Genomic DNA, 27927 nt, shown 5'->3' on the forward strand with positions numbered 1-27927 from the left:
CCTTTTCTGCATGTCTGAAGGGTAAATAAACACCTTTCCAGCAAAGTAGCCTTAATATTTTGGGGCTTTTTTCTTTTCCATTGTTTATACAGAAGTAAAAAGTAAAGTTATAAAACGTAAGTAAGTGAGAAAGTTCTTCTTACTGACTGTGATCCTGTTGACAGTGGAGCTTCATTGATAACCAATAGTTTACTTTATTGATTGCCAGACAATTAAATCAGAAGAATGGTCCTGGTCAGCTGATGTAAAAACAATAAGGCTCATCCTGATCAAGTACATTTTGTAGACATTTTGCTAGCCAAGAATAAGAGTGTAGAAACAAGCTACTGCAAAGTAAACTGGAGTGCAAACTTGCAGAAAATCAACCCTCTGCAGTAAGTCTGCCTGTTCTCCCTCTTGGAATATCCTTGGAATATCCTTATTGGCTTGTGTTTGTTACTGGTTAACAGCACACAGCAGCTCTGGTGCTTCTGGGCAGTAGGATAAATGTTTCAGGTAGCCACTCCCTTGGTCTTTCAGGATGTTTTATTGCAGGCACTCCACTATTTTGGGCAGCCACCTGAAGCAAAAGACAACACAGATGCCAACCCAAGGGTGCTCAGGGAGGGACAGAAGTGGGGAATAGGCTTCCTGTAAGCAGGAATGGCTTGTCATGGGGATTAAAGAAGAGATGTGGTAGCAAGACACAAGGGAGGAAGTTCAACAAAGGAGGAATTTGGCACTTAGAAATCTGACTGTTGAGAGCAAGGCTCTTGGAGAGATGAAAAGATCCCACTGTCTTCCTGTGAAGGCAGAAATGGCAAAGAAAGCTCTGGCAATGGGAGCTTGCACTTGGGAAACAAGTCACTAAAGTGTGGAAGAAAAGTTGTCCTTTATTCTCTCTGGCAGCATCTGTGGATATTTTAGGATTAACCTCTGTTAAACTTGTGGCAAGATGTCCCAGTTTTCTGGTATGTGTTTTAATACCCCAGCTCTTTGATGTGTGAAGTGTCTCCCCCTATTAAATAGCAGCTTTGCTGCTGTTGTTCACCATTTCCTGCTCTAATTCCCCGTGCCTGGATTGCCCTTCCCATTCCTGCTCCAGTGACAGAGCAGCTGTGGCTGCACCCATTGCTTGGCACTCACGGAGCATTAGGATGAAACATCATTAGCCTAGAAAAACTATGGGTGTTACTGTGTTAAAGACATTCTTGCTTGTCTAAGGGTGTGCAGAGAGCAGAAAAAATAAAATAAGAGTGTGCATGCAGGGGAGGGAAGAGGAGCAGTGTCCATGGAAGGGGATGGAGCAGAAGAAAGCACAGAGATCTACGTGCAGTGTACCAGCTGCAGGGAGAGGTGAGGCTGATGCTCTGCCAGGGCCCAAAGCAGCTGCACCCAAAATAGTTGTGGCCCTTCCTTCTTTTCCCAAACTTCCAGAAGTTGCCCTGTGTTCCTTCAGGGTGTTTGATAATGTCACCATGGCAGAAAAGGTGAATCATCACACCTCTGAAGGGAGGGAGGGATTAAGTAATCTCCTCACAAGCAGATGGAAACCAAAGCCCATACCCCTGGGGAGGGTCTGTGTCCCCAGAATATGACTGACAGTTCTGGTGTCTGCTATTCTGCTTCAGATCTTTCATAGTTAACCAAAGGTGTTACTAAAGCACAAAGTATTTTTTGCACTGGGACTATCTAACATCTAGGGCACTGAATAATTAAACTCAGCACAGACTTCAAGCTGTCAACATACCTGAAAATGTGATTTATTTACATTAGTAGTGAGTCAGGTAAAATGTTTCTGTTCACACCAACCAAAACAGAACAGAGAAATTCCCCTCTTTTAGAATTGCTTTCAGCAAGTGAGATGTATGTTTAAGAAACAAAAGCTGGATCACATCTGATTGCTCAGACAAGATCTGTATTTTTGCCCAGAAGTCACATTACACATTCTGCAGAAGATAATGTGGCCATCAAAGAAGCACAGGGGCAGCACATCTGTACCTATCACCTAAAGTTAGCCTTTGTTCCCAGCTGGAGCGTGGTAACAGCAGGACTTTTTTCAGCATTCTTTATTTTTTCTCATTGTTCACAAATATATTGACTCTGCAGTGGGAACCCCTCGGTGACCAAGGCTGTCCTGCAATATTTTTCTCCCTTTAATTTTCTTGGAGTCGTTCTCCTGGACACCCACCAGATTTATTGCAAAATGAGGATGTAGAAAGAAGTATTCACCTGACCAAATCTGTCCCTTTTTTTCCTCCACACACTGTCCTAACTATAACTGTATTGCACTTCTATTGTACTTTTGATCTCACAATGCTTACAGTGCTCAAAGTTTGACTGTCAGGTGAACATGAAATTCACAACACCCTTGGAAAAGTGAACAAGATTTGTTACAGCTTTTGCCATCAGGTGGCTTTTTCCTGCTGCCTGTTTGCTGAGGTTGGCAAACACTGAGTGAACAGGGCATAGCTGAGTGGTGCACATTTGTGAAGTGTAATCATACTTGTAGGACAAGTTCTGTTTTACAGAAGCATTGGAGGTGGTGTGGAGTGAAAGAAGGGCTGAAGTGTTCACACTGTGGATTGTGTGGAATCTTACTAAAATAAGTCTTTGTGCTGCAGAGATGTAGAAGTGGGTGTGGACCATGCAGCACAGTTACCCTCATCAGCCTGCACTCAAAAAACAAATGAACATTTCACTTTTATTTATTATGAAGTTGAAGGTGAGGGGTTTCAGTGGACTTTTACACAAAGTATTCATTTAAATTCTTTCTAGTTTGCTGATGCTGCTGCTTTTCCCCCAGCTCCCCTCTGGCTCAAGGCCCTACTTGTTTAGTTGGGTTTCAGCTCCTCTTCAGGCTTAGGCAGTGCTGCTCTGTAAGCACACCCTTCTCTGGGGGATCACAGAGGCAATCCACTCACCAGTGCTCTTCTTGGCCTCTTCCCATGTGTAGCGGGGCACGTAGCCCAAATCCTGCTGTGCTTTCCTGTAAGAAAAGGTGAACGGGGTGTTGAGCAGCGTGACCAGGTGCCGGTTGGTGGAGGGGATGTATCTGACAAAGGGCCGGAGCAAGAAGCTCACGATCTCCAGCAGCAGCGAGAAGTAATAGAGCACTGTCAGAGGCATGGGCAGCTGGGGCTCAATTCCAAAGCCCAGGTCCTTGGTCAGCTCGTAATTCAGATCAGCGTAGCTCATGTGAGGAGTGTCATCTGAGATGTAGTAGAACTTGCCCCTGACGTGCTTGGCTTTCTGCGGGGCTCGGAGGGCTCTGGCTGCCTGCACGTGTGCCCAGGCGATGTTCCCCACGTACACGGGGTTCACCAGAGCCTCCTTCCTGGAGAAGCGCAGGTAGATGTTCTTGTTCAACAGGCACTTATCCAGATGGCCCTGGAGAAACGGGCAGCCTTCCCCAAAAATGTACATGGACCTCAGGGCACAGGTCATCAGCGTGCCACCATCCTTCAGCACCTGGCCGTCTGCTTTCAGCACGGAATCCTCTGCCAGTCTCTTGCTTTGGGCATAAGGAAATTTGGGTGTGCTCTCATAAGCTGTATCTTCATCACCATTGAAAATGGGGTCACCTTTGCAGTTTGGGCCCGTCACTTCGATGGTGCTGGTGTATATGAAGTGCTGGACATTACAGCGGACACACGCCTCCAGCAGCAGCTGAGTACCTTCAGAAAACAAACATGAAAGGCAGTCTAGGACCCCCTAACCAGGAAAAAGTGGGGGTTTCAGATCAGAAACAGCATCTCTGGCCTGAGCTTAGCCAGATCTCCCTCCCTGCAGTTGGAAGAATCCTGTCCTGAGCAGGGCAGTATATTCAATGACACAGAACCTGCTCTGAATCTGTTTTTAAGTAGTATCAGTGCACCTTTCAGAGTTAAACAAGGGTGAATATTTGGTCCTAATTGCATGTTATGGTGGTGTTTTTATGGCAGGAATCAAATTTTGCCCCTCCTTAGCTCAGCATGGGTACTGACCACAGATTCAGGGACTTGTGTCTCTTGGTTGGATTGAGTCGGCTTTAGGCAGAGGACCATCAGAAGCTGCCCCTCTCCTTAGGTCATCCATGCTCTGTGGTGAAGCCCATGTTTTTCAGGCTTGAGGTTGCTCTCGGATGGTTTGCTAAGAAGGGACAGAATTAGTATGGGACCTGAAGGTTTGCTCCAAAATCAGTGCACTCACACCCAGTGCAAATCTATCCAGTGTTCGACTGACTAAAGAGAAGGGCTTGGAAAGAAACATGGTGAAGCAAGGCATGATAACATGTAGTCAAAGATCATAAAGTGAAGTAAGAAAAGAGAGGCTTGTGTATGTATGCCTCCTTTTCTGGCTTATTCTGGCTTTTCCTTGCAGAAGTACAGGATTTCTTACATTTAAAATCCTTTAATGCTTTCATTGGGGGCAGCAGAGGTCAGCTGTTCAAAGTCTTTTAAATAGCCAAGAAGGTTAAATGAGGAAAGCACACTGAAGGGGGAAATAAATACTTTAATAAGTTGTGTTGTTATAGTTGCAATTAGAATCTTATTTTTCTGCCCAGCTTTGAGGCAGAAATTGCCTTATTTGTTGTGTATGGTGTAATGAGAGAAATTAAATGTAAAAAGGCCAGTGACTTCGGAAGAGAAGACAGAGCTCAAAGACATTTGTAAACATCTTTGGCAAAGGAACATTAAACTAAAATGGCTGATGTGACATCAGAAAAGTGTAGCCTAAAATCCAGGGGATAAAATCAAACACCAGCAGTGAGGCACATAGAAATATTCCAAGTCTGCTCAGTCTGTTACAGCAACAACTGAAGGCAGCACAATGCAGACCAGGTTAGTGTGACTGAAACGAATATAATGAATTAAGGAGGTTCAGAAGAGCCAGGAATATTGGCAGCAAAATATGGACTCATTAATTAGTGAAAAATAGGAAGAATATTGTTAGGGCACCAAAATTCCTCTTTTCAAACTTGGACAAGTAAAAGAAAGAAATTGAAACAAATGGAAAACAAATCTGGGTGAGGCTTTCAGAAACATTAAGGAAGTGCACTGAAAAAACGTTATGCAGACAGGAATAAACTAATGTGAAAAATGAGTTCATGCAAGTCACCCTGTTTAGATGATATACAAGCCAGGGTCATCTGGAAAAAAATAACTTATTATATTATTTTTTAAAAAATAGCTTAATTCCTGTGTCAATACTGTTTACAAAATGAGGGAAAGTAATCAACTGCAGAAGGTCTTGATGAAGTCAAATGAGATAGCAAGTTTTAGAAAAAAGCCAACATAAAATTATCTTGACAGTTGGTATCTGTTCAAGATGAATTTCACCCAAATAAAATGTGGTTTATTTGCAAATCAGAATTTTATGTAAAAGTTTAAAGATTCCTACAGTAATGGGAATCTGAGTATCTTTCACATATCATATAATAAAGTAAATTAGTACTGTATTAGGTGCTTTATTCAGTGAGTGGGTCCCCATGGTTTTCTTGCTCTTCTGGCTGAGGTTCACAGAAGGTATTTTGTTTAGATTATAAATAATTATTTTCTCAATTCCATTCCTTTTAAAAGTTTGCTTCCCTTCCTTCCTAAAAAGATATTTTTGCTCTGAGATATTGTGTGGAAATGGAGGAAAGCCCTGCATCAAGGCAAGTTTAACTTGTTCACTTCAGTCCTGGTTTGTGAGCATCCACATCTGATTCTCGAAACATTTATGTTTACACAAGTTCTATTTTCCAGGAGAAACAAGACTTTCATCCTGCAAGCCTGTGAAGCACATAGCAGTGCCCTGGCTGGTCAGAAAAACAGAAGAGCAGCAGAATGGAAATGGAAGGAAACAAGGAAGAGAGGACAGCAGCATTCACTGACTGACCTTGTGGCCAGCTGGCTCTGGGAGCAGGACTGTGGAGGGTTTTTCATTCTAGCAGATGTAATCAGCTAATCCTCACTGGCCCAGTGGGCTTTTTTCACCCATGGCAAACAGTTAGCAAGAGGGTGAGTATTGGGGAGTCAGAGCTAAAGATCTTTCTGGGTTTGGGACATTTTAATAGTACTTTGATTTTCATTTTTTTTAATATACTTTTTTTTTTTAAAATTGCTCTTTTTCATTTTTACTTATCGAAAAAATGTGTTTAAGCAGCACATTCTGCTGTGAAAAACCAGATTGTAGAAGTACTGTCATAAGGCCAGAGCTTTACAAATCCTCTTTCTGAACTACCAACCATGTATATTTTCATATTACTCAATGCACAGGTTTCCAGGAACTTGCCTTTCTGCTCTTCCCTCCTGACAGGGGCCTAAGAGGCTGCCCACTGGGCTCTGTGTTTTGATCACTGACGATTTGTGGCTTTGATTGAGCAGAAATGAAAGGGTCTGGAAGTTAATGGCACAGGCAATGAGCCGCACTAAAACACCTAAAATGTAATCCCACTGTTTTTAAGGTACACGTGAAAAACAACTCAGCTGCCAAGAATTCTCTCTTCTTCTGAACACTTGTGAGCAGCCAATATCTGTGGAAGTGATGCCTGTACAGGTATGTTCCTTATTTTTCTGTGAAGAAGCCCTGTGTCTGAGGCAGAGAGGAACAAAGAACTGGGAAAGCTGTTCATGTAAGTAAGAACATCTTCCCCGAATCTCCCCCAGGCTGTTGAAGCAGCACAGTCAGGGAGGCCAGTGTGCATGCAGGTTAGGCAGTACCAGTTCTCTGAATGGCACTGAGGATTTTGGCATCACAGACAGGGGGTGTTATTCCTTTTAGGAAATACATTTAAATCCCTGGTATATGATGCTACATGGGCTATTCCTAAATCTACACCTTCTTCCTTCATCTGATCTTTCCTGAAGAATGGGGGTTCCTTTTTGAAAGGGGAAATCCCACCACTGAGTCACTGAAACCCCTTTCTCCCATAGCTCTGAGTTTGTTGGGGAATTTTAAATTATAAGCTCAAGGTGGGAGAGCACTCGTTCCTCTCACCTGCCTTCTTGCAAACACAGACTTAATGACAAAGGAAAGAAAAGGAGAAAAAGAAAAGAAAAAGAACAGCAAGGAGAGAGCCACAGACTGTGGGACTGTATTGATATACTGTGTTGTATATCAATACAACATTTCTGTAACCGAAGCCAAAGTCTGCAGTTTTTGTAAAATTTGAAAAAAATGTACACAGGCAGGGATGCCATGTGGGGTGGGAGAATAAGAACCAATTTCTGAGGTGAGCATTGGGATTTCAGAGGGGAATTGCTTCAGAAAGTTCCACTGAGCGTGGGTTATGACTATCACCACTGAAGGCAGAGCCTGTGCAGAGCTCAGCATGGGCATACATAAGTGTGGACAAGAATGAGGGGTCCTGCACTGCCCTGAAGTGGAGGACTGGGTGTGGAGAGGCCCAGAACTTCTTGGGGCTGCACAGACACGGGATTGCACCCCTGGGTATGTCTGTGCAAGATGCAGAACAACCCAGATAACCTGGCTCAAAACAAACACGGCTCAGGTGGTCCCTTTCTGAGCAGCCAGAGATCAGGACATAGATGTGGGTTTGAGAAAGGTGCTTCACCTGTTACATTGACTTCCCAGAGCAGCTTCTTCTCGATGAGGCCCAGGGTGTCGATGAGGGAAGCCGTGTGGATGACGAGGGAGACGCCCTGGCAGGCACGGTGCAGGAATGTCACATCTCGGATGTCCCCTTCCAGGATCTTCACCTCAGTCTTACCCTTGAACTCTGCAGGGGCAGCAGAAAACAGAGCAGAAGACCTTACAGGCACCCTGAGAAGAGCACTGGAAGGAGTGGTGAAGGGCTGACCCTGCCTGGAAGGTGCTGACTGCCCAGGAGCAGCAGGAATATTTTAAGGCTGTGAAACAGAAGGCATTTTCCCAGGACTCCATTGTCAAATGCTAACTCCAGTGCTATAGAGGTTTCTTTTGCATTACCTACCACAGATCTGGAGCTAATATTCAACATGTTTCTTTCAATTTTATTTTTTGAAATCTTTTCCACTGCTAGCAAGCTTCCTTGAGTTGTGACTGTGTTAAAGTTCACAGAGGAGTAGCTTTAGCTGTTCTGGTGACTGGCTGGCTATAGCTGTGTTCACCCAAGCACTGCATGTTCCTGTCTTCAAGCTGATGAATGATCTCTCTCCACCCAGAGCATGTGAGCACAGAGTTGTGTTCATACCTACTTTCTGCCCCTCTACCTTGCCTGTACTGCAGCTCTTCCAATAAATTACATACCATTCTGACATCTTTTCCTTGTACCTTGGCCAGGACTTACAGTGCCTCTTCCAGCTCCAGCTCTGGCTCCATTTCAGTGTCTGTGCTGTGGGGTCATTTTTAGCCTGTACGTCTTTCCAGTTCATATCTGAACTCTCGAGACTCCTGAGCTACCTCAGCCCAGCTTGATTAAATCCTACTTTTTAAGCCCTCTCCCTCCACAGAAGCTGCAGTGTGTGACCCCAGAGGAGCTCCAGGTCTCAGAGCCATCCTTCCCTAAGCTGTGCTGGGCAGAAGGATTCTTTCTGCAGCCCAGAGCTCTACACAAACGTGAGCCAGCACCAGACAATCACTTGGAAAAACCTGCAGTCCAAGGCAGTGCTGCTCTCCAGGGAGATCAGCTGGCCTGGCTGCAGGGAGAGCAGGGGACTTTCTCAGCATGACCCACATCTTGTAAGGAGGTGGTGCCATCGCAGCCAGTGTTCTGGGAGCCTCTGCTGTGGCTGCACTAGATGGCTCCCCAGGCACAGCTGCTGGGCAGGGACCCTGCAGCACAGGCACAGCCTCCGTCTTCTTCCAGCCTAATCAAATGCACCTTCTAAGATAAGAGAAGAACCTGATTAATTTGTCCAGCTTTTAGCTTCAGCCATGACAGAAATCTCGTGTATCCTAGTGCTTTGTCACCAGCTCCAAAGCAGGCAGCATTTTATCCCATGTCTTTAGTATGAAACACAGAGAGAGACAGCTGTTAGATCTGGAACTGAGTGGGAATATATTTTTAAAATGGTTTTATCTCATTTTCTCTATAGAATGCTAAGAATGATGCCCTGTATCAACAATTATTCTGATGCAACAGGCTTAAGGGGTGCTTTTCCCTCCACCACAAACAGTTGGTCTGAGATTTAAGATTTGTGAAACATCTGCAAAACTCTTACTAAATCTAGAGTTGCTGCCCTCCCAGCACAGTCATTGCCACATGCTCACTTCTGCTCCTGTATTTTACAGACTGCATTCATTTCCTAGGACTCTGTCTCCAGAAGCTTCACTCTGACCTCTACTTCCATGGATGCAGAAGTGTCAGGCTAGGGCTGGGCTTTTTGTTAAGCACCTGGTAGTTAGATTTGCTCTAATAAATATTAGTTTTTGTACCACCCTTAGGCTGATGTTCTCCATGAATAAGGCTTTGTGGCGTTGTAATAATCTCAAGAACAGACAGAAATAGTTTTCACAACATAAATTCTGACATGTGACCCCTTCAAAGTTATCACAGTGCCCAGGAAGAGTTTAGGAAAATGGAGGTTTTACACCTGCAAATCAAAGCTTTCAGGAAAAGTACAGAAGAAACCTGTCCCTTTTAAAGCTGATCACAAGAAATCTGCTGTCCAGCTGCTTTGTGCCTTGTTTGGGCTTGCAGTTTGTGTGAGTGTGATATGAGTCAGGAAATCTGCTCCTCTATTCCATTTTAGCCAGCAGAAGTTGCCATGGTAAGTACAATATGGGCCTTGCTCACTTTAGCAACATCAGCTGCATGTTGGGAATCAGCAGATTGATCTTGTTTTGCTCTGGGTGAAAACTACAGGAGAGCTTGGAAGAAAAGACTAAAGAAATGACTGGCAGACAGTGGTTTCAGTCTGAGAAGGCCAGCAAAGAGAAACTTGATTTTCATCTACACAAACCATTGCCCAGGCACCAAAAGAACACATGTGGGTAGGTCGGAGGGGGAGGAACAGAATAAGCTGAAGTCAGCTCTCCATTTTTGCATAAAGTGATTATGACAAAGTACCTACTCACTGAGGAAGCTTGTTCTTCTTCACCTGTGGTTTCTGTGTCTTCTGAGTTGTAAGTGAGCTCCCTGCTTGCTATGGGGTAGTTTTTGCTTGAAAATGCAATGATTTCTCAATAAAATTCAGTGTCCCCTTGTGAGCAATTTTTGACCCAGCAGAAAAGTTGGACTATTTGCCCTAAACTTGAGAACAACATAGGAGTTTTGATTTTTCCAGAAGAGCAATAGTGATCAACAAAAAAAAAAAAGAGTTGTGTAAGTGGAAGCACAGGAAAGGAAGATAAATCTGGCATGGAGACAGGAGGTAAGAAACCCAGGGCACCAGAGCACCATGTGCAGTGTGACATCCATTCTCAGCCACACAACGTAACTGGGGAGACTCCAACTCACAGCACTCAACATTGACTGGATCATCCCAGACTCCCTGGGGCTGTGGAAGACACAAATGCCACTGTCCTGCACAGACTGAGTGTGATGGTCAAGCTCTCAGCAGGAAAGTTGTTTGGACAAAAGAGGAGTGCCCCTGAGTGCCTTCTGGCACAAAGGCCTGTGACTTGCATGTGCTCTTCTGTCTTACTGCCCACAGCCCTGACTCTGCAAAGATATTGCAAGTGCAAGGTGCTCAAGACATTATGAGGAAAAAACCCACTCAGCTTTGCTCCTGGCTGTTCCAAAAATCCAGATAACATCTGCTAGCAAGTCCCTGTAGTAAAAATAATGGAGGTCAGGAGACTCCAGCCCCACACAGAGGTTTTGTAGCAGCCTCACACTTGGAATAGGAGTCACTGTGATGGAGAAGGGCTTGAAAGGGAATGGCAGGGAAATAGTTTGGGTAGTCCTGAGCACAGGGACTGGGAGAACACTAGAAGAGATATAGTCACAAGGGCTGATACAGACAGAGGAGCTGCCAGTCAAAGTGCAGGGGTTCAAATCTGTTTAAATACATCTGGAATGTCAGCCTATGGTCCCTACTGCCTGTTTATGGGGAACAAAAGGCTTTGGGAACAGATTTTTCCCTACCTCCTGTGCTGCTCAGATAGGCAGAAGGAATGTTAAAAGAATGGGAAAGGAGGTGTGTGGGCAGTGCTCCGTGGAGGAAGAAGGGAGGATATGGAAAGAGGGCATAGAGCTTGCCTATTAACAAAAAAATAAAACATCAGAACGTTTTCTGCAGCTCAGCCAAGATTGTGCCCACACAAACAATTGTTTTCACTCCCCAGGATGCTCCATTACCCCCACAATGCTCTCCTGGCCCAAAGCAGTGTAGATGCCTCTGCACTGCTGCATCAGTGCTAAACCAGACACACTCCTGCTGCTTCAGCCTCTACTGTAGCTGCAGGTTTTGGGGTTGTTTCTATGGGAACTCTCTGGAAACCAGAGCAGGAGAGGCTGCTGCAAGGCTCAGGGGCATTTAGAAATCCTCAGTGAAATGCTGAGTCAGATTGAATGGAGAAGAAGTTTGAATTGTGTAAAACCATGATAAAGGCTTGTGCAATTTGTACCAGGTTTATTGTGCACTTTTTCTACTCCTTGATGACACTTGAATGCTCTATAGAGTGATTGAGGCTCTTCAGCAAATCATATGGAGATATTCCTTAAGGGTTCCCATATAGTTTCCTGCATAGAGGAAGAGGAGTCTTGCAGTGAAGATGTGATGGAGGGAGTTACTGTCAAGTAAATATAATGTAAGGACTTACAAACCTGACTGAATTTAGGCCCCCTTTGTGCCTTTTTATTGATGTGTTCAGTATCTCAATAAATAGGACATCTAAAATAAAACACTCTGAGCTGCTTTCCCTGCCACAGACTGTTTCTGACACTGGGCACACCACCCATTTGTGCTGTCTCAAATCCATTCAAGAAGCCAGAGTTCTGCCCTGCACTTTGAAAATGGGTTCTATCTCTTCTGTTTAGCATTTGCTTAAACAGGAAACTGCAATAATGTTATTTACAAAAGCAGTTTTTAAAATACCTCACCACACCTTCAGCCAGAATTTACCACAATTATCTCAGGTTGAAGAAAACCATTAGAATTTGCACCCACAACATTTCACTGGCTTCACTGTCTGACATACCAGAGCCCAGCACAGCATGCTTTGGATATCTCTGCCCTCCCACCCAGTATAGCAACACTTAAATTTTCCTTTCCCCCAAGAAGAAATGTGAGATTTTTGCATTAATTTTGCTCTGTGGGTTTTGTTGTAAGAGAAGTCAGGTTGAAGGCAGCCTGTTTACTGCATGAACAGTATACAGAAGCCTCAGGGCCTAACAAAAACCCCTCTTGTTTTCACATTTTACATCTGATTCTGTGCTGGAGGGAGGGGGTGGATAAAGCAAAGCTTCCTTGGCATAAAGCCTCTGTCTGCAAAGCTGGTTTGGATGAGGGGCAAAGGCTTCCAAGCTACCCATGAGGGACAGCAACACCTACAGCTGTAACACACAGTCCTCATGAAATGGCACTTACTGTCAAACCTCCCGAGGGTTTCATGGCTGAAGGCTTTGTCCAGCAGGCGGATCTCAGCCAGCGCCTCCTCTTCTTCCAGCAGCAAGCGCACAATCCTCTGGCCAAGGAATCCTCCTGCTCCTGTCACCAGGCAGCTCACCCCAGCCAGGGACATTGCTCTGCCTTGCTCCTGTGACTGGTGAACTTGCTGTCTCTTGAGCTTGGTTCTCCTCCTGCCTGAGGGAATGAACATATGACATCAACCTCTGGAGACTTTACAAATCAAAGGGTGTTACCAGAAGGAGAGACTACTGAAAAACAAACTTTAATCCCTACATCAAACCATTTTTTTAGCATGTCTTCCTTTTGCCAGCTATTCCTATTCAGAAGTAGTCTACATATTTTTTCCATGCAAAGAAAGCATTCTTACAAATCATTACATACCAATTCAATTAACAAATCTGAAAACGCTCAAAATCAACTTCAATGCCAAACAAACCCCACACAGTCTGCCTTGGGTCTCGGTCCCACCTCTCTAGTGCTCAGAGGACTGTGGAGGAGATTTGCCTGTATTTATATCCTGCAGGGCACCACCTCGGTCATTTTGCTCCCCTCCCTCTTCAGTGCCTCCTGTGCTGCAAAAGAATGTGATGCTTCCACACCACTCCCACCAAAGAGGAAGGCTCTGGATGCAGTGAGGTCTGAGCCTAGATGTGGTCCTGCAGCCCTAAATCCCCAGAAAATAAACCCTCATGTTCATAATTCTCTCTAGCTGCACTGACTTGTGTAATACAGTGCCAATATTGTGCCGATATTGAAGGTAGAGAAGATTTAAATTAAATGTAAATAGCAGGACAAGCTATTTAGAGTGGTTTGAGGAATGTACTCCTCAAACCTCAGTCTGCTGCTGTATATTTTCTGGATACTGGGCTCCCCCATTATAATGTGGGTTTCTCACTCTCTCTGTGCAAGATCAGAAACTAACCCCGGGGATTTTGTATTTGTTCAGTATACTGCAGGCATTTGAAGTGATGAAATTGTTTAATGTACCATCAAAGTTAAATTCAAGCTGCAGGAGGGAAAGATTCACCCCTGGAAATGTCTTGTGCAAGAGTACCTATTTAAAATAAGGCTGTTTGTGCTGCAGTGATCTGTGTCATTACTACCTTACATCTCAAATGCACAGGGAAAATGCCCAGGTGTTTCTCCCTGGGGTTTCACTCCCATTCTAGCAAAACTCTATTGTGGTGTGAGACCAGGGCAGGGCATTAGCCTGAACCTCCTGATGCCAGCACTGCCCTCCTGGGTCTGTCAGGACACGCTGGCCGGCTGCAGCTCTATTTTCTCTCTCTCTCACACACACAGGGATAGGCTGACATCCCTGCTGAAGCAGGATAATAAATAGGGAGCTGCCTTGAGCAACGAGGAAGTTACAAAGAAGTCCAGCAACACAATTAATTAGGCTGAAATCACTGGAAAAGGGATCCTTGATTTGGGGCATAGCTGGAATGGATCTCTAAAAATGCTTTGTTTTCATTTGTGCCACTAAGTGCTAAACTCCTTTTTTTATTCTATCATGTGTTTTGTTCACTCATTAAAGAGAACCCTGGAGAAAAACTGTAGAAGAAGCATCTCCACATTGTTAGTTTTTTAGAGCAAAACTGAGCTTGCAAGTGACAGGAGGAAAGCAAAACCATTTCTGTTGGAGGAGAAATGTTTCTAGCTGACACAGATGACGAAGCTTTGGCAAGTGTTTCAATCCCAGCGTCCTTGAAAATCTGTTCCGTACCCCAACAAAGCTTGAAAAAATTGTTATCAGTGCTTCTTTCCTTGGCTTTTCACAGTCAGGACCTTGACATTGTATATTCTTATCAGAAGCTGCTGCAAATTAATTTTGTGCACTTTGCAAGGAAAAATAACTGGCCAAATCCTGCTGCTCCAAGCGGCATTCTCTGTAAGAGGGCTTCCATTTTGCTTTCAAAAAGGAAATAAAATGCTTTAAAGAGGCATTATAAAACCAGCCACACAGCCTCTTAGGATAGAAAAGAGTCTTGTACACTAAGCTTGCCTATCAGAATGACCAAGCTTAGCAAGGGTAGTGCTTATGTGAGAATATGAGTGCCTCATATTCAGTGCAGGGAGATTTACTGCTGCTGTGCTTTGTCCTCTTAGGGACTACTCAGACAAATGCTTGGCTCCCTTTGAGGGAATCTTATACATCCCTGCATAGCAGCCTTCATCTGAACTGCTGTGTGTGAGTGTCAGTGGTCAGACAGCAGCAATTTGCTCAATTCCAGCTCAGACCTACTGGTGCTTCCTGCAGTCTCACCTAGAGACAGCACTTTCACCTCTTGTTTCTTGCTGACATTGCTGCTGGGGTGGCTGGGTGGCGTGGCAGCTCCTCCTGTGCAGACAAGAGCAGCCCTGGTGCTCCCAAGGGGCACGGAGGCAGATGCTGGAGTGGGCTGTACACCCAGAACGGTGCCAAGGAGCAACAGGGCCAAAGTCCAGCCGACCACCAGGAGCAATCCTGAGCTGCTGCACAGGCAAGAGTTGCTGCAGACTAAAACGTAATTGAGCAGCATTTGAAAAGTTTAGCAACTGTGCATTCTGTGTCAAGGCACAGACATTTTTTAACTATGTTGATGTCTTCCTTCTCTTTGACTTCTTTGTCAAATGAAGCCTCCACGATGTGATACTTTGCTGTAGAATGCTGGAAACATTTCCCTCTTTTCTAGTTATACATTGACAAGAGGGAAAAAAAAAATTTAAATAATTAACTTCTGGACAACTGCCCTGTGCTGGTCTCTGAATAAATACAACTTCTCACAGTGGAGAAGAGTTGTAAGACCCTTCAATCACGTCAATCAGGGTATGTAGGAAACCACCTTAAGAGGTCTGTGTTTCTGTGTCCTCAAACCTGACAAAGAAAATATCTCGTATTTAAGTAATACCAAAATTCTTCCAGTAGGACGGAGAAGGTGATTGCAAACATTTCTGACATTATCTCCAAGATCAAAAAGGCCTTCTTGTAGTAGTCTTTGCTATATTAGACAGCACATGATTTCAGTAATTAACTAGAAACAAACATTTAGTCTCCTTTTTCCTTTAGTTTTTGGAAGAACATTATTTCCTCAGCTGAAATTGATGAGTGACTCATATATATTTAAGACCTGGAGAAATTTGCTTCATATGCCAAAGAAAAATGTTTATATTTGGATCCATTTTGCAGATAAACTACCCTTGTAAGTAGACTGATTCTCTGTCCCATCCTCCAGGGATGCTGGGAAGCAGCAGGGTTTGATTAGTCCTTAATCTACATGTTTACAGTCTTTGAGGAGAGTTTTTTGTAAGATGTAACCTTGCTTGTATGTGTATCAGAGATGCAACAAGCAAGTACCTAAAGCAGAACTGGGTGCAGACAGTGGAGATGAAACTTTGGTATGCATTGGCTTAGGCCTACTCCAAATGATAGAAAACTTTCAATGTCTTGGAAAAAACTGGGCTTCTAAAAAATAGACTCCCATCCTGATTGAACCCTGAGACTTCTCACTTTAATTTCACTCACCAAAGATCTTTGTTTTTCACTCAGAAAATGCTTTCTTGCAGCCTGTCACAGAGCTGCATGTGCTGCCTCTGCAGCTCCATGTAGTTGGACACGGCAGCAGCAGGGTACAGATCTCACATACAGCTCTTATTTTATGATTCTGTGATATCCTCCTACAATTCAGATTAAAGACAGTCTCTGTGCCAACCTCTTCTCACAGCAGTGTCAGAGAGGTTTCTCTGGACCTTACCCAGGCAAGCTCTGAATATCTCTAAAAATGGAGGTTTCACAAACCATGTGTTGCAGTGTCTGACTGCCCTCATGGTGATTTCTTCCTCCACTGATTTCTGCCTGGAATTCTCCTCATTGCAACTTGTGCCCATTGCCTTTCACCCTTTTACTGCACACATCCAAGAAGTTGTCCTGGATCTTCTCCAAATGAGTAGTAAAAGTGATCCCCCTCCCCCTGCCTTCAGCCTTTGTGGGACTGAGCATTCCCAGTTGTCTCGTTCTCTTCTTGTACATCCTTGAAATCCATCAATGTGTGCTATGTGGTGCAATTCCCAAGTCTTATCTGCCGGCTGTCAGTCTGCCCACAAGGTTCATTGTCCCTGGAACAGAGGCAGGCCTCCGTGTGAAGGCCTCTGGAAGATCACTGCAGACACTGTTATCTGTGAGAGAAATTAAAGTCTGCACAGAGTGAGCTAGCAGGGTTAGCTTCTTCCTCCTGCCTCCTTTGGGCCGATTTAAAGTAGGCTTTTTGCAAGAGATCACCTTTAGGTAGCGTGGCTCCCCCTGCCCATGCCAGGGAAATGGGTATCAGGATATCTGCCAGCTCCAAAGTGGGGTGAGGCAGGAGGTTTGCACCACTGAGAGCTGGCTCTGCCCCACGAGTGGTGCTCTGCTCCACTCCTTCACTGCTTGGCATTCAGGAGCAGTGGGTGAGAACTGCCCCCGCCTTCAAAGGGTAGCTGGGGAGCCTGGTAGCTGATTCATCCTGTTTCTATGTCTGCTATGAATACACCCAGGAGAAGGCAGATCTGTGGAAGATAGCAGCCACAACACTCGCTGTCCCAGAGCAGGAGAGGTGTGCGGATTGGGCTGCAGTGAGACTTGGCAGCACAAGTGGAAAAAGCAAGGCATGGGATTTTCCATGTCTGGCTGTCCAATGTAGTGGAACTTTGGAGAAAGACCCAACATAGGTAATGCTGTGGAACAGCCAATTTACAGCAAATGTATTTAGGCAAGTAACAATTACACGAACTGTTAAGGAATTCATTGGTCTCAGTAAAAGCAGAGCGCAGCCTTTGCTAACACAGAGCCTTTCCTAAACTCTTCAGAAGTTTCCAGAAGGCCTTATCAGATACTTATTGCATCTCCTTTTTCATCTTCACTCTGGTTGGGACCTTAGCTTCAATTGTCTCTGTTTGGTGAGTGTGACAGGAGGCTGATCACAGCTTTGAGAACTGAACCAGGTGTTGGCCAATCTCTGAGACACTGGCACAGCCTGCAATAAATGAAACATTGGTGAGAGAGAAAGGATGAATGATGTGGATGAAGCTTGGAAGCCCCCCTGTTCTGAATCACAGTCTTGTACAAGCCAGGTTGGGAAAGATTGGTACTTCAATCTCTCCACTCTTCAAAGTTCAGCCCCCCACAAGAAAAGTTAGAAACATGAAAAAACTATTTTTATATCAAGCTGAGCAGTGTGCAATCTGATCCAGTCAAGTCAGCACAAAAACACAGAGAAAAGATAAGGGTTGCTGTGTGCCAAATGGCCAGAGGTGAAGATTTGCATTGCCATTTCATTTGGCCAAGTATGGGTTGTGCTGGTTGACAGCTGGCTGAACATGAGCCAGTTGTGTGCCCAGGTGTGATTCAGGCATCCTGGCCCATGCCAGCAATGGTGTGGGCAGCAGGACCAGGCCAGTGATTGTCCCCTGTACCGGGCACTGCTGAGGATGCACCTTGAATCCTCTGTTCAGGTGAGGTTTACGTTGGATATTAGGAAGAATTTCTTCACAGAAATTGTTATCAAGCACTGGAATAGGCTGCCAAGAAAGTGGTTGAACCACCAGCTCTGGATGTGTTTAAAAGACACATAGATATGGCACTAAAGGACATGGTTTCATGGCAGAACTGGAAGTGCCGGATTAACAGCTGGACTTGATGATCCTAAAGGTCTTTTCCAACCTAAAAGATTGTATGATTCAATGAATTGCACAGCCTCAGCAAAAGGATTCCAACCTGCCACTCTTGCTGAATCCTGTGCCCTTTTGCATGAAGAGAACTGTAAAAGTCTGCTGGGGAAAAACCCCAGGAATCTTTACTGGTTGAAAAAAGTAACCCATAAAACCACCCGATGGCCAGCGGGATTTCAGCTCCAGTCTCCCAGTCAGTGTTGCTATCCACTTGAGGTCTACATGTCATAATACATAGAATATTCTGCATCCTTCTGGAAGGAGCCCACAAGGATCATCAAGTCCAACTCCTGGCCCTGCACAGAACACCCCAAAGATCACACCATGTTCCTGAGAGCATTGTCCAAATGCTTCTGGAACTCTGTCAGGCTTGGTGCTTTGACCACTGCCCTGGGGAGCCTGTTCCAGCACCCACAGCCCTCTTTTTCAAGAGTAAAACTGGAGCTTGCACTGGGCTCTGAAAATCTGCTGTTTGGTGAGGGGTTCAAAAAGGGCAGCTACAGCTTGAGCAGGAGTGAGAAACTCAGAGTGAGAGCAAAAGCTGGGAGAAGACAGAAAAGCTTTTAAAATGTGTAATCACCTACAGACTATTCTCTAACACACAGAGAAAAATTCTGCATACATTTTTAATGAACTCTTCATGCAGAAAAAAAAAATTAGTTGCATTTTACCTTGATAAATACTAATTAAATACTGAAAAGCATATGCTGCCAGTCCCAGGAGAACAGAAATTCCAAGTTTTGCTTGGCTGTACTTAGCGGTTTTGCATGTCTTTACTTGGGTCACAAAGCTGCTCTAACCTACTCCCTCCATAAAATCTTCATTGCTGTGACACCTGGAATGCCAAGTTGTTTCACAGGAAGCAGAGAATCTCACGTATAGCAACTGGAACTATCACAGCTCCTGTGGATTCTCTTTTTGTGACTCATCCATCACACTCCTGATTGTATAGGGCTTGCATGCAGAAACATCTGTAACACCCATTACAAACAAAATCCTTACCAGCTAAGGCCATAGACAAGCGAAACTCATCCTGCAGAATTCTCAAGACATCCTGAAGACCTTCTTCACCCTGCACCAACAGAGAAAGCAGTCAGGGGAAGAGGAGCGCTGGCACAGAGCAGTACTGCAGGATGCCTGCACCCTGACATCTGGGATAGTCCCTTAAATCCATGCCAATTCCAGTCTCTCATGGAGATGAATGATTAAAATGATATGATGGATGTGCTCAGTTCATCTCAGATTAATTTAGATGCTTTTCCTTTTGGGATGCAACTGAACATGGAAAGAAAACAAAGCTGTTTTTCACTTCTGACATTTTGTAGACGGTTCGTTTTTTTTTTTTTAGCTTTCAGTTTTCCCCTGCCAATGGGCTTGCCATTTAAAATGTCAAGCCTTACAGTGCTGACAAGTTTTAATGAAGTAATGAGAGCTTTACATACGTTACCACTCCAGAAACTGTAGTTTACTCAAATTCTGGACTGAATCTTTAAAAACAATAGACTATGTGTTTTAATCTGTGTAAGTGACACCAAGAAGCTCAAAAGCCAATATAATGTATAGAAGATTTTGATCTTCTATTTTGATCTTTTGATCCAGTATAAAATACTGGAGGATTAATTTTTTTTTCTATTCAATTTTCTTTTTATGTCTTGCAATAATGAATGCTTTGGGTGCAGACAATGTTAGCACTTGTTTATGCCCTTTCTCTGTTGTATACTTTGGTAATGCCACTGAGGTACATCTTTAGGAATACTCTATGGAATATAATACCAAAGCACAATTAAACCCCCCAAAAGCCCATCTCCTTTCTGTTTCCATTGTGGAAAAAGTGCAGGAGCACCTTTTTCATCTTAGGTCCTTTTTTGATGTTTACTGGCAAAAGAAGTGGTACTGCCATTTTCTGCAGGTTTTTTCAGGAGATTCAGGTGATTTCTTTCTCAAAGCCTTGCTACTGGAACCCACAGCAATCACACCACTGGACAAGAGTGCCATTTAAGAGAAAGTAAATGTGTCTAGACCATTAAAAAAAGTATCTTTTCTTCTAGAGAAAAGTTTTTAAATATTCCATCCAGAATGTAAAAAGAAAAAGAAAAATAGCAAGAAACCCCAACTGGTATAATTATATTTTAATTTTAGTTATCTTAAGTTTACCTCCTGCATCAGAGGTTTAATTCATGACTCTGGATCATAGAAATATGCCCAGGGTTGAGAAGCAGCAAAGCTGGAACTGAAATAGCAGTGGAAAGCCCAGGTACCTCCAGGACAGTTTTGCTCAGCCTTGTCAAAATGTTTCAGCCATCCGTGGGATGGAGTTCTGTATTTATATCTGAAGAATTCAGAGCACTGCTGTGAGTCTGTTCTACCAAAACCATATATTGTTCCCAAGTATTTGCTGAAAGAAAATTAAATTGTCCGACTCATCTTTCTGGGAAATAAGCCTAGCTCCAATTTTCAAAAGCACTGATGATCCTGAGTCCTAAAGTATTCTAGCACCAAACTGCAACAACAAGAAATCAGATCCCAGGAAACAATGCTATCACCTTCAAAATCCCAGGAAATTGTGAAATTCAGTGTTTTTTTTTTAAATCAGAGGAAACGTTGGGGTTTCATTCAATTTGGGTTATTCCACTTCAAATTCAGCAAAATAAAATTTAAAAATAAGTCTCCACTAGTGAAAACTGTGACTTCAGTTGCAGGACTTCTGGAGAGTGTGAGAAGCAGGCATATGAACTCAGAGCTCCTTACTCACCTTGTAAGCCAGGCCCCATAAAGCTGGCCTTCCAATAAAGACACATTTTGCTCCCAGTGCCAGCGCTTTTAACACGTCGCTTCCTTTTCGTATTCCACCATCTACGTAAACTTCAACTCTGCCTCGGACTGCCTCCACAACCTCAACCAAAGCATCAATCTGAAAAAAAGAAGCCAGTCTCACCTTGAGGACAGCTTTTGGTTCCAAGAGAAGGCTATATTCCAAAGAGACAGGCAGGGATGCAGTGCTTTAGTAGGATACCTTCTCAAAATGAAATGTGACGATGCATCACAAATAGCCCAGTGCCAGGAGCTGCAGAATAACGTGCAGCTGCCTGTTCTGCTTTCCAGATACTTACTGCCATTTTCCAGAGCTTTGCTTATACTGGTATTCTTTGATATCGCTTTTCATTAGTGAAAAGGTAACATTTTCACTAGATTTATGGAAGTTTATAAATATAAATTTCAATGGGAATAATTGTCATCAATATTTTACTTTAATTTGAGACAATGATGAATAATACATCTGTTTGCAAAAAGGCTGATATCAAACTTCTACTGCTCATGCTACCTAACCTCACATTTCAACTTAATCCTGGTGACCACTTGTTGAGTGCCTCCCTCTAAAGCATCTTCAAAGGGTTTCATTTGCTATGTGGTACAGTCAATTATTTCCTCCAGGTTAGGTCTCCTGATTCCCTAAGGTCTTTTCTGTAGAGTTGAGCATGGAGTAGAGCCTCAGATGTCATTGCAGGGCAGCACCACACAGAGATGCTGGCTCAGACCCCTAAGGCAGTACAACCAGGGGCAGGACATTTCACTGGACATCATTAACTCTCCTTCAGAGCAAATCAAAAAATTCTCTTTTCTGCAGTGTCTTATACCTTTTTGCCTTCTTTTAATATTTTTTTTTTTCCTGAATTTCAAACTGAAAACTTTTAGGCTGAAATTTTCTAGGACTAGCTCAGCAAGAGCCAGGCTTGGCACCAGAAGAATTGCAGAGCCCAACTATGTACCTACTGCCTTGTCTGTGTTTGTGAAACAACTTCTAAGGCAGAAGAACAATTTAATGTGGATGCCATTTCTGTTATTACGCTTTTAGCATTGAGTTCATTAATTTTTTTTTATTCATTATTTTCAGCCTTGATGTACAATAGGAGAGAATTCCCTGGTACCTATTTATATTTAACAAAAGAAAACCAAGAAAAGAAAGTTCATAAGATACTGTGCAATGCAGAACCGTAAAATAAGAGCAATTGGAAAAACTGACGGAAGCCAAATTAAGCCAGTGAAATACACACATGTCCAAGCAATGCATGATTTCTTTTTACAAATTAAAAAGCAGGGTAATTTTTCTCCAGATAAGTTATCCTTTTTCTGGCTCATGTAAGTCAATAAATTCCCATTTAGACTTGAGCCTGTAAATACACAAGCAGACCTCTCACTAAATCTAGCTGCATTGTTTTGCATGTTTTGACAGATGTGAACAATGAGAATACATTATGCTGTCATTTGTACAATTTTGGTTCCAGAGCTTTGTTTTCTTTTTGCTGCAGTGCGCAAAGAGTTTGAGTGTGCTGCACCAGCTGATGGAGACACGGGCAGGAACTCTTCCTGACTTAGGCCAGTAGCTTATCTGCGCTTATGTGGCTTCTGTGGTACTTCCAGAACCCTCCCAAGAACCTGAGCAAACACTTCAGTGTGTTTACCCATGCCAAGGCATGGAGCTCACCACTCAAAGCTAAAGTACATCTGCACACATTCATGGCCACTGGGCGAACTCAGGTACACCAGAAGTGTACACACAAACCTGGGCATGGAGAGATACCCAGGTTATCAAACCTGTAAACAGGGAAAATGTGGGACATCCATTTTCTCACTTACAGTGGCAGGTCCTTCATCCAGTTGCCTTCCACCATGATTGGACACAATAATTCCCTGAACTCCATGTCTCACTGCCAGCTCTGCATCTTCTCTTGTCAAGATGCCTTTGATGATGATGGGCAGGCGTGTCAGGCTCCGCAGCCAGTAGATGTCATTCCAGGTGACCGAAGGATCCAAGCTGTTGGGTGGCAGTCCGTACTCAGACCAGTCATCTCCCTACAGCCAGAATGAAACAGCAAAAGGAAAACTCATCCAAGCTGCAACAATGCACAGGTCCCTTGGTGTCTTTCCTTTCCCTAGAACAGATTGATCAAACTTGCCAACAGACGTGTTCATCAGCTCCAGAAATGTCACACGTCTCTGGAGGAGAATAATTACAATGGGGGTGGAGATCAGTGTCTCTAGGGCAGCTGGATGGGGATTTTGAAGACAGAACCCAGCCTGGCAGGAGGTCAAGCCAGGATGCTGCAGAACCAGCAGGGGAGAAGATACGCCCCGGCAGAGCAAATGCCAAGGCAGCAGTTACGCAGTGGTTTTTGTCTCATGTGGTACATGCCAGCGCAGGGAATGAAAGGACGGGCTCATTTTACAAACCTCAAAGGCTCGTTCCAAGTTCTTCACTTTCATGTGGGGAGGAAGGCGGAAACCATTGCGGACATCGTCGCGTCTCTTGCCTGTGTAGGGCAGATCCGCGGTGAGGACGAGGCCCTGGAAGCCCAAGGCCTCCGCCCGTCGGACCAGCTGCTGGGAAGCTGCCCTGTTGCGGTGGATGTAGAGCTGGAACCAGCGGAGCCCGCCGGGCGCGGCCGCAGAGATCTCCTCCAGCGTGCAGGTGGAGTAGGTGCTGGCAATGTAGCAGGTGTTCATTGCCCTGGCCGCTTGGGAGGCATTGGAAAGGAATCAGAAACAAAGGCATTTGAAGGGTCTTGCCAGATGTCAGATACAAAACCATGCACTGTTTGCAGAGACCACCCCAACCCCCGATTTCAAGAGTGTCCTACAAAACAGAGGGCAGCTACGCCCCGGGATTAGCAGTGACTGTATTTACCGTGCACTCTTGTTAGCCCATGGTTAAGAAAGCAGAAAAGGAAGAGGTAATTAACTGATCTGTGCTTTCATTTTGCAGCTATGTTTTTAGAAAAAACATGAATTTTATCTTTATGACTGAGTTCTCTCAGGAATGTACTATTAAATCTACTCAGTGTACACAGAGGAAAAAACATTTCTAGGGGTCAGGTCTCCAAACTCACCATGGGATCTGTGAAAAGGAGATATCTTTTTCTCCAAGGGAGACATTTCTTAACCAGTAACAAAGAATTCACAGTCTGAGCCCCATCCAACACTTTTACAACCCATCTAGAGCCCCCAGGACTGAAAACATTATGTGGTTTTTGGTGTGAGTCAGAAATGTGTCCACTGCCCTTGTTTTCAGTTTGCAGCAGGCTCCATGGGGCTGATTTTGTAAGGTCGTAGCTGGAGAAGAAGAGCAGCATCTATACAGCTTCCTATGCAGGGTGTCAGAAAGGGGGAATGGAGTTTACCCCCTCAAGCCAACAAAAATTTTTCTCAGTCACACTTAGGTCATCTTAACAGCTTCTTGAGGCTTTTCTACAACCCCCTTTTTGCTACATGGCACCAGAGCAGAAGAGTACCTCTGGCTGTGCTTTTCTCTCCATCAGGCCATGCTAGCTGATGGAAGCCTGTAGGGGCAATTCCTACAGGAAAGCTGATTTCAGAACCCAGGATTTTAGTCCTAATGTCCATCACAGATACATCCCGCAGAACACGTGGCCGGAAACGAATTCTGTAAGGCAAAAAAAACCCTTCAGGACAGTAGATGTTCAGTGAGTTTTCTGAAGTTTCATGGAAGTTCCAGGTCTTCTTTCACCAATTGCAAAGCAGGAATCTGAGCCAATGAAGAAAACAGCAAATAATAGAATTATAATAAATGAAAATATAGCAAAGGCTCTTTGTCCTTTCTGTTTGCTTTTAGAGGTCAATTCAGCCAGCAGTTCAGTCACTTCAAGTTTGCATTAATCCTGCTTTACTGGCCACAGTACATAATTCCTGCATCTCCTGCCTCAGCTCACCGTGTCTTGTTCTCCCACTGTCCTCCCCTGGGTTCCTTCTACTTGCAGCCAGGCTGGGTCCTTCCACTCCACCATTTGTGTGTCTGTCCTCCCTGTACAGTGTTCCTGCCCTCAGGCTTTGCAGCACCTTCCCTAAATCCCACCCTATTTGCACAAAGGCTTCCTGCTCTTCACCAGGAGCTCCACCTCATTCTATTAGAGTTACTCGTGCCCTTTCCTGTAATGCCACACACACCACAGCACCCTGTACCCTACCCAGCCCTAGCACCTGCCTCTGCCCTCAGCATCCCTAAAGCCTCATACAACCCATGCCATACTCAGTCTGGTATCAGAGCATACAGCACATGTCGCTCAGGTTTTGCATTTAGCTTGGGGACCCCCCCTGGAAAGGACAAGGTTTTAGGTGTCCTTGCTTGTCAAGTCCAAACACTTGCATAAAACAAGTTTGAATGATCCCGGTACAACCCCCTTCGTTTCCCTCTCACCCTACCTTTTATACGCCAGGATGTTCTCATCTCGTGTGGTACAGTCATCTGCTCCAGCTGCAAAATAATCCCAAGCAATCTTGGGTAAATACTTCTTAGCATAAGCTTCGAAGTCAGAAAGACACACCATAGCCATTGCTGAAGAGTGTAGGGAACCTTGAAGAGAAGAATAACATGGAGCAGAAATTAGATCCCTGAACTGTCATTCTCCCTTCCATGGGCTCTAATGTCACTGAATGCAAAACTTGGAGCCATCTGTTTTACAGAAGAGCTGCTGAGAGTTGTCTCAGTCTTCCTTGCACATTGGTCTATGAATCCTCTACCCCAGTATGAGGAAAACTTGCAGATGCAGCCATAAGAGTAGGAGGAAGCTTGGATCTCTGTGCCTCTCTTCATTGTGTTTTAAACAGCAGCCCAAAGAGAAAATTTTAGATCCTCTGCTATTTCAATTGTGTAATTTGGTCATAAGTTCCATCTTAAAACAGGCTGTGTTATTTGTTCCACTAATTCTGCTCAAGGGTTGTCCCAGAACATCATTTGTTAGATTACCCCTAAGGACGACTCCGTGACTGAACAATTAGTTATGGAGCCCAGTGACAGAATTCAAGATCATGAAATCTGGAAACAAGTAAATACAGATTCTGCATCTAACCTGCTCCAGCATGAACACACTGTAAAACTATGTCCAGACCCTGAGACCAAGTCTCTGTCAAGGCCAGTGCTGTAGCAAAAACAAAGCATTTTCTACAGATCTTCCTTTCTCTTCTGTAACAAATATCTTCTTGGTGTTTGCATTACATGCTGGAGCACTGATATATACCATAAAGGGAACATACAGAATTTGGACAAATCATGAGAAAACACTGGAGAAAAACAAATTCCACAATATGAAACATGTTTCTGAGAACTAACTCAGCCTTTCAGGGAATGGAAGTGGTGTGACCCAGATGTCTAATCAAACCAACACAAGTGCTGCCCAGAAAATGCCTGCACTTACATACTTTTGAAGTAGCAAGAACTGAAAGCTATGCAAATTGATGTTTTAGCAAACCAAGCCCGTGTGTGCAGAAACATGTACAAAACACAGACAAAGTCAATTTTCTAAATTGTTTGTTGCAATTACTTCTGCAGTCCTGATTAAAATAGGTATGTGGAAACATGAAATTTTAAAACAGCTGTGACTCAGTCTGACTTCTCTAAAAAAGTGTACAGGAAGAAGTAAATATCCTAATTTTCAGGATTAACCTCCCACAGCAGATTAGAAAGGGTCTCAAGCTTCTCCAAAATCAGCCCCATGTGTCCCATGTTGGTCACTTTTGGCACAGATAAACATGCAGGTTATGTACACAGAAACAACCTGTCAAACTGCTTCTCACTGACTGAAGTACCTGTACTGCATCTGAAAATTAGGACTCACAATTCTCTGCTAGTAAAGAGCCCAAGATGAGGAACTCATTGGAAGAGGAAATGCAACTGATTTCTTCTGTATTGTTCTGTCTGCTCCTACAGGCATTAGGTAGCAGGAGGTGCAAGTATCCCATACCTGCTTTCTCTGAGTTCAAGAATTGTGCTGATAGCACAAGTCTTCGTATATACACTGACATTCTTTAAACCATCTATCACAACTTCTGCTTTTCTAACTTTTAGAAAGGTCAGAATTATCAAGCACAATAAGATAAACCAAATTTTCTTGCGTCAGAATAAAGAGGAATTTTAAACAACCCAGATCTAGTCCTGTCTTCCAATTCAGACCTCAGTTTAGACTTACTTTGGGTTTCAGGGAAAGCTGCAGGGGGTGAGAGCTTCTCCTTCAAGTCTGTCTGCAAACAGGATTTTGAGGAAGTCTTTTCACTGAGTAGCTTCTGCTTCTTCTGCAGTCAATAAGCAACCACCAGAGATTAAAGCTCAATCCTGTGGTAAACTTTGTACTGTTTGTATAACACTAACTTTGTTTTGCTATCAGGAGATTAAAAATCCCTTCTAAAACCATGCATCACCTCGTCAGTGTTGCGACTGCTTGGGACAGAGCCCTGTAGCTGAGCTCTTTGGCAGTGTCTGATGGGGATGTATTCAGTAAGGCAAGCAACAGTATGTCAGAGGTTTTAATAAATCACTGCCTCATCCTCCCAAAATGATGATTCACAGACTGTATGAGTAGTTACAACTCCCAGCTACAAAGCCTGGACTCTTTACTAGCACCTGGGAGATGTGTTTTGCTTCCTGCAGTGTATAAACAACTAAAACACCCTTTGTCTTCTGCCATTTTAAATGGCCTGTAAGGGCTCTCATCAGGATTGAGGTACTAAAAAATTTATGATATTGCTTTAAATTTGCAAGATATTAAAAATAAGCACTGGACAGTTTTATTTGGCTTTTGGCTTTTTTTAGCCATTAGGGTTCACGGCTTCATCATTTCCATGCAGGTATGAGAGCCTGAAGTTTTGATTATTGGTAACTGAGAAATGAGATATTACAGTGGCAGGTGAAGAGGACGAGGCAGAAACTTGTTGAAACTTCCCCAAAGTATTGTTAACCTCCCATCTCCAGCAGCCCAGGTGGGGCAGTGAATGA

The 27927-nt window shown here is 43.9% G+C and overlaps 2 protein-coding genes across 6 annotated transcripts; both read right to left on the reverse strand.

The window, feature by feature from the left end:
• Positions 1-1711: 1711 nt before the first annotated feature.
• On the reverse strand, positions 1712-16919 carry LOC107211459 (3 beta-hydroxysteroid dehydrogenase/Delta 5-->4-isomerase-like). 5 transcript variants are annotated; one of them, XM_015643485.2, is made up of 4 exons: positions 12898-12935; positions 12420-12635; positions 7520-7684; positions 1712-3656 (listed from the first exon to the last, which is right to left on the reverse strand). In XM_015643485.2, exons 2-4 carry the CDS (start codon positions 12571-12573, stop codon positions 2842-2844), a joined length of 1134 nt encoding a protein of 377 aa, XP_015498971.1. In that variant the 5' UTR covers positions 12574-12635; positions 12898-12935; the 3' UTR covers positions 1712-2841. The 5 variants fall into 5 exon arrangements, with proteins under 5 accessions (XP_015498971.1, XP_015498995.1, XP_015498986.1 ...); XM_015643500.3 differs by having other exon boundaries at positions 1726-3656; positions 12930-16919; XM_015643492.3 differs by having other exon boundaries at positions 1726-3656; positions 12903-16919.
• A 237-nt stretch (positions 16920-17156) lies between these two features.
• Positions 17157-27231, reverse strand: HAO2 (hydroxyacid oxidase 2). The gene is made up of 8 exons (XM_015643523.2): positions 27125-27231; positions 25362-25512; positions 24434-24585; positions 23376-23659; positions 22782-22997; positions 20899-21057; positions 19149-19218; positions 17157-17452 (listed from the first exon to the last, which is right to left on the reverse strand). Exons 2-8 carry the CDS (start codon positions 25490-25492, stop codon positions 17397-17399), a joined length of 1068 nt encoding a protein of 355 aa, XP_015499009.1. The 5' UTR covers positions 25493-25512; positions 27125-27231; the 3' UTR covers positions 17157-17396.
• Between the last annotated feature and the right edge of the window lie 696 nt (positions 27232-27927).

Source organism: Parus major, chromosome 1, assembly GCF_001522545.3.
Source record: "Parus major isolate Abel chromosome 1, Parus_major1.1, whole genome shotgun sequence".
Classification (NCBI taxonomy): Eukaryota; Metazoa; Chordata; class Aves; order Passeriformes; family Paridae; genus Parus; species Parus major.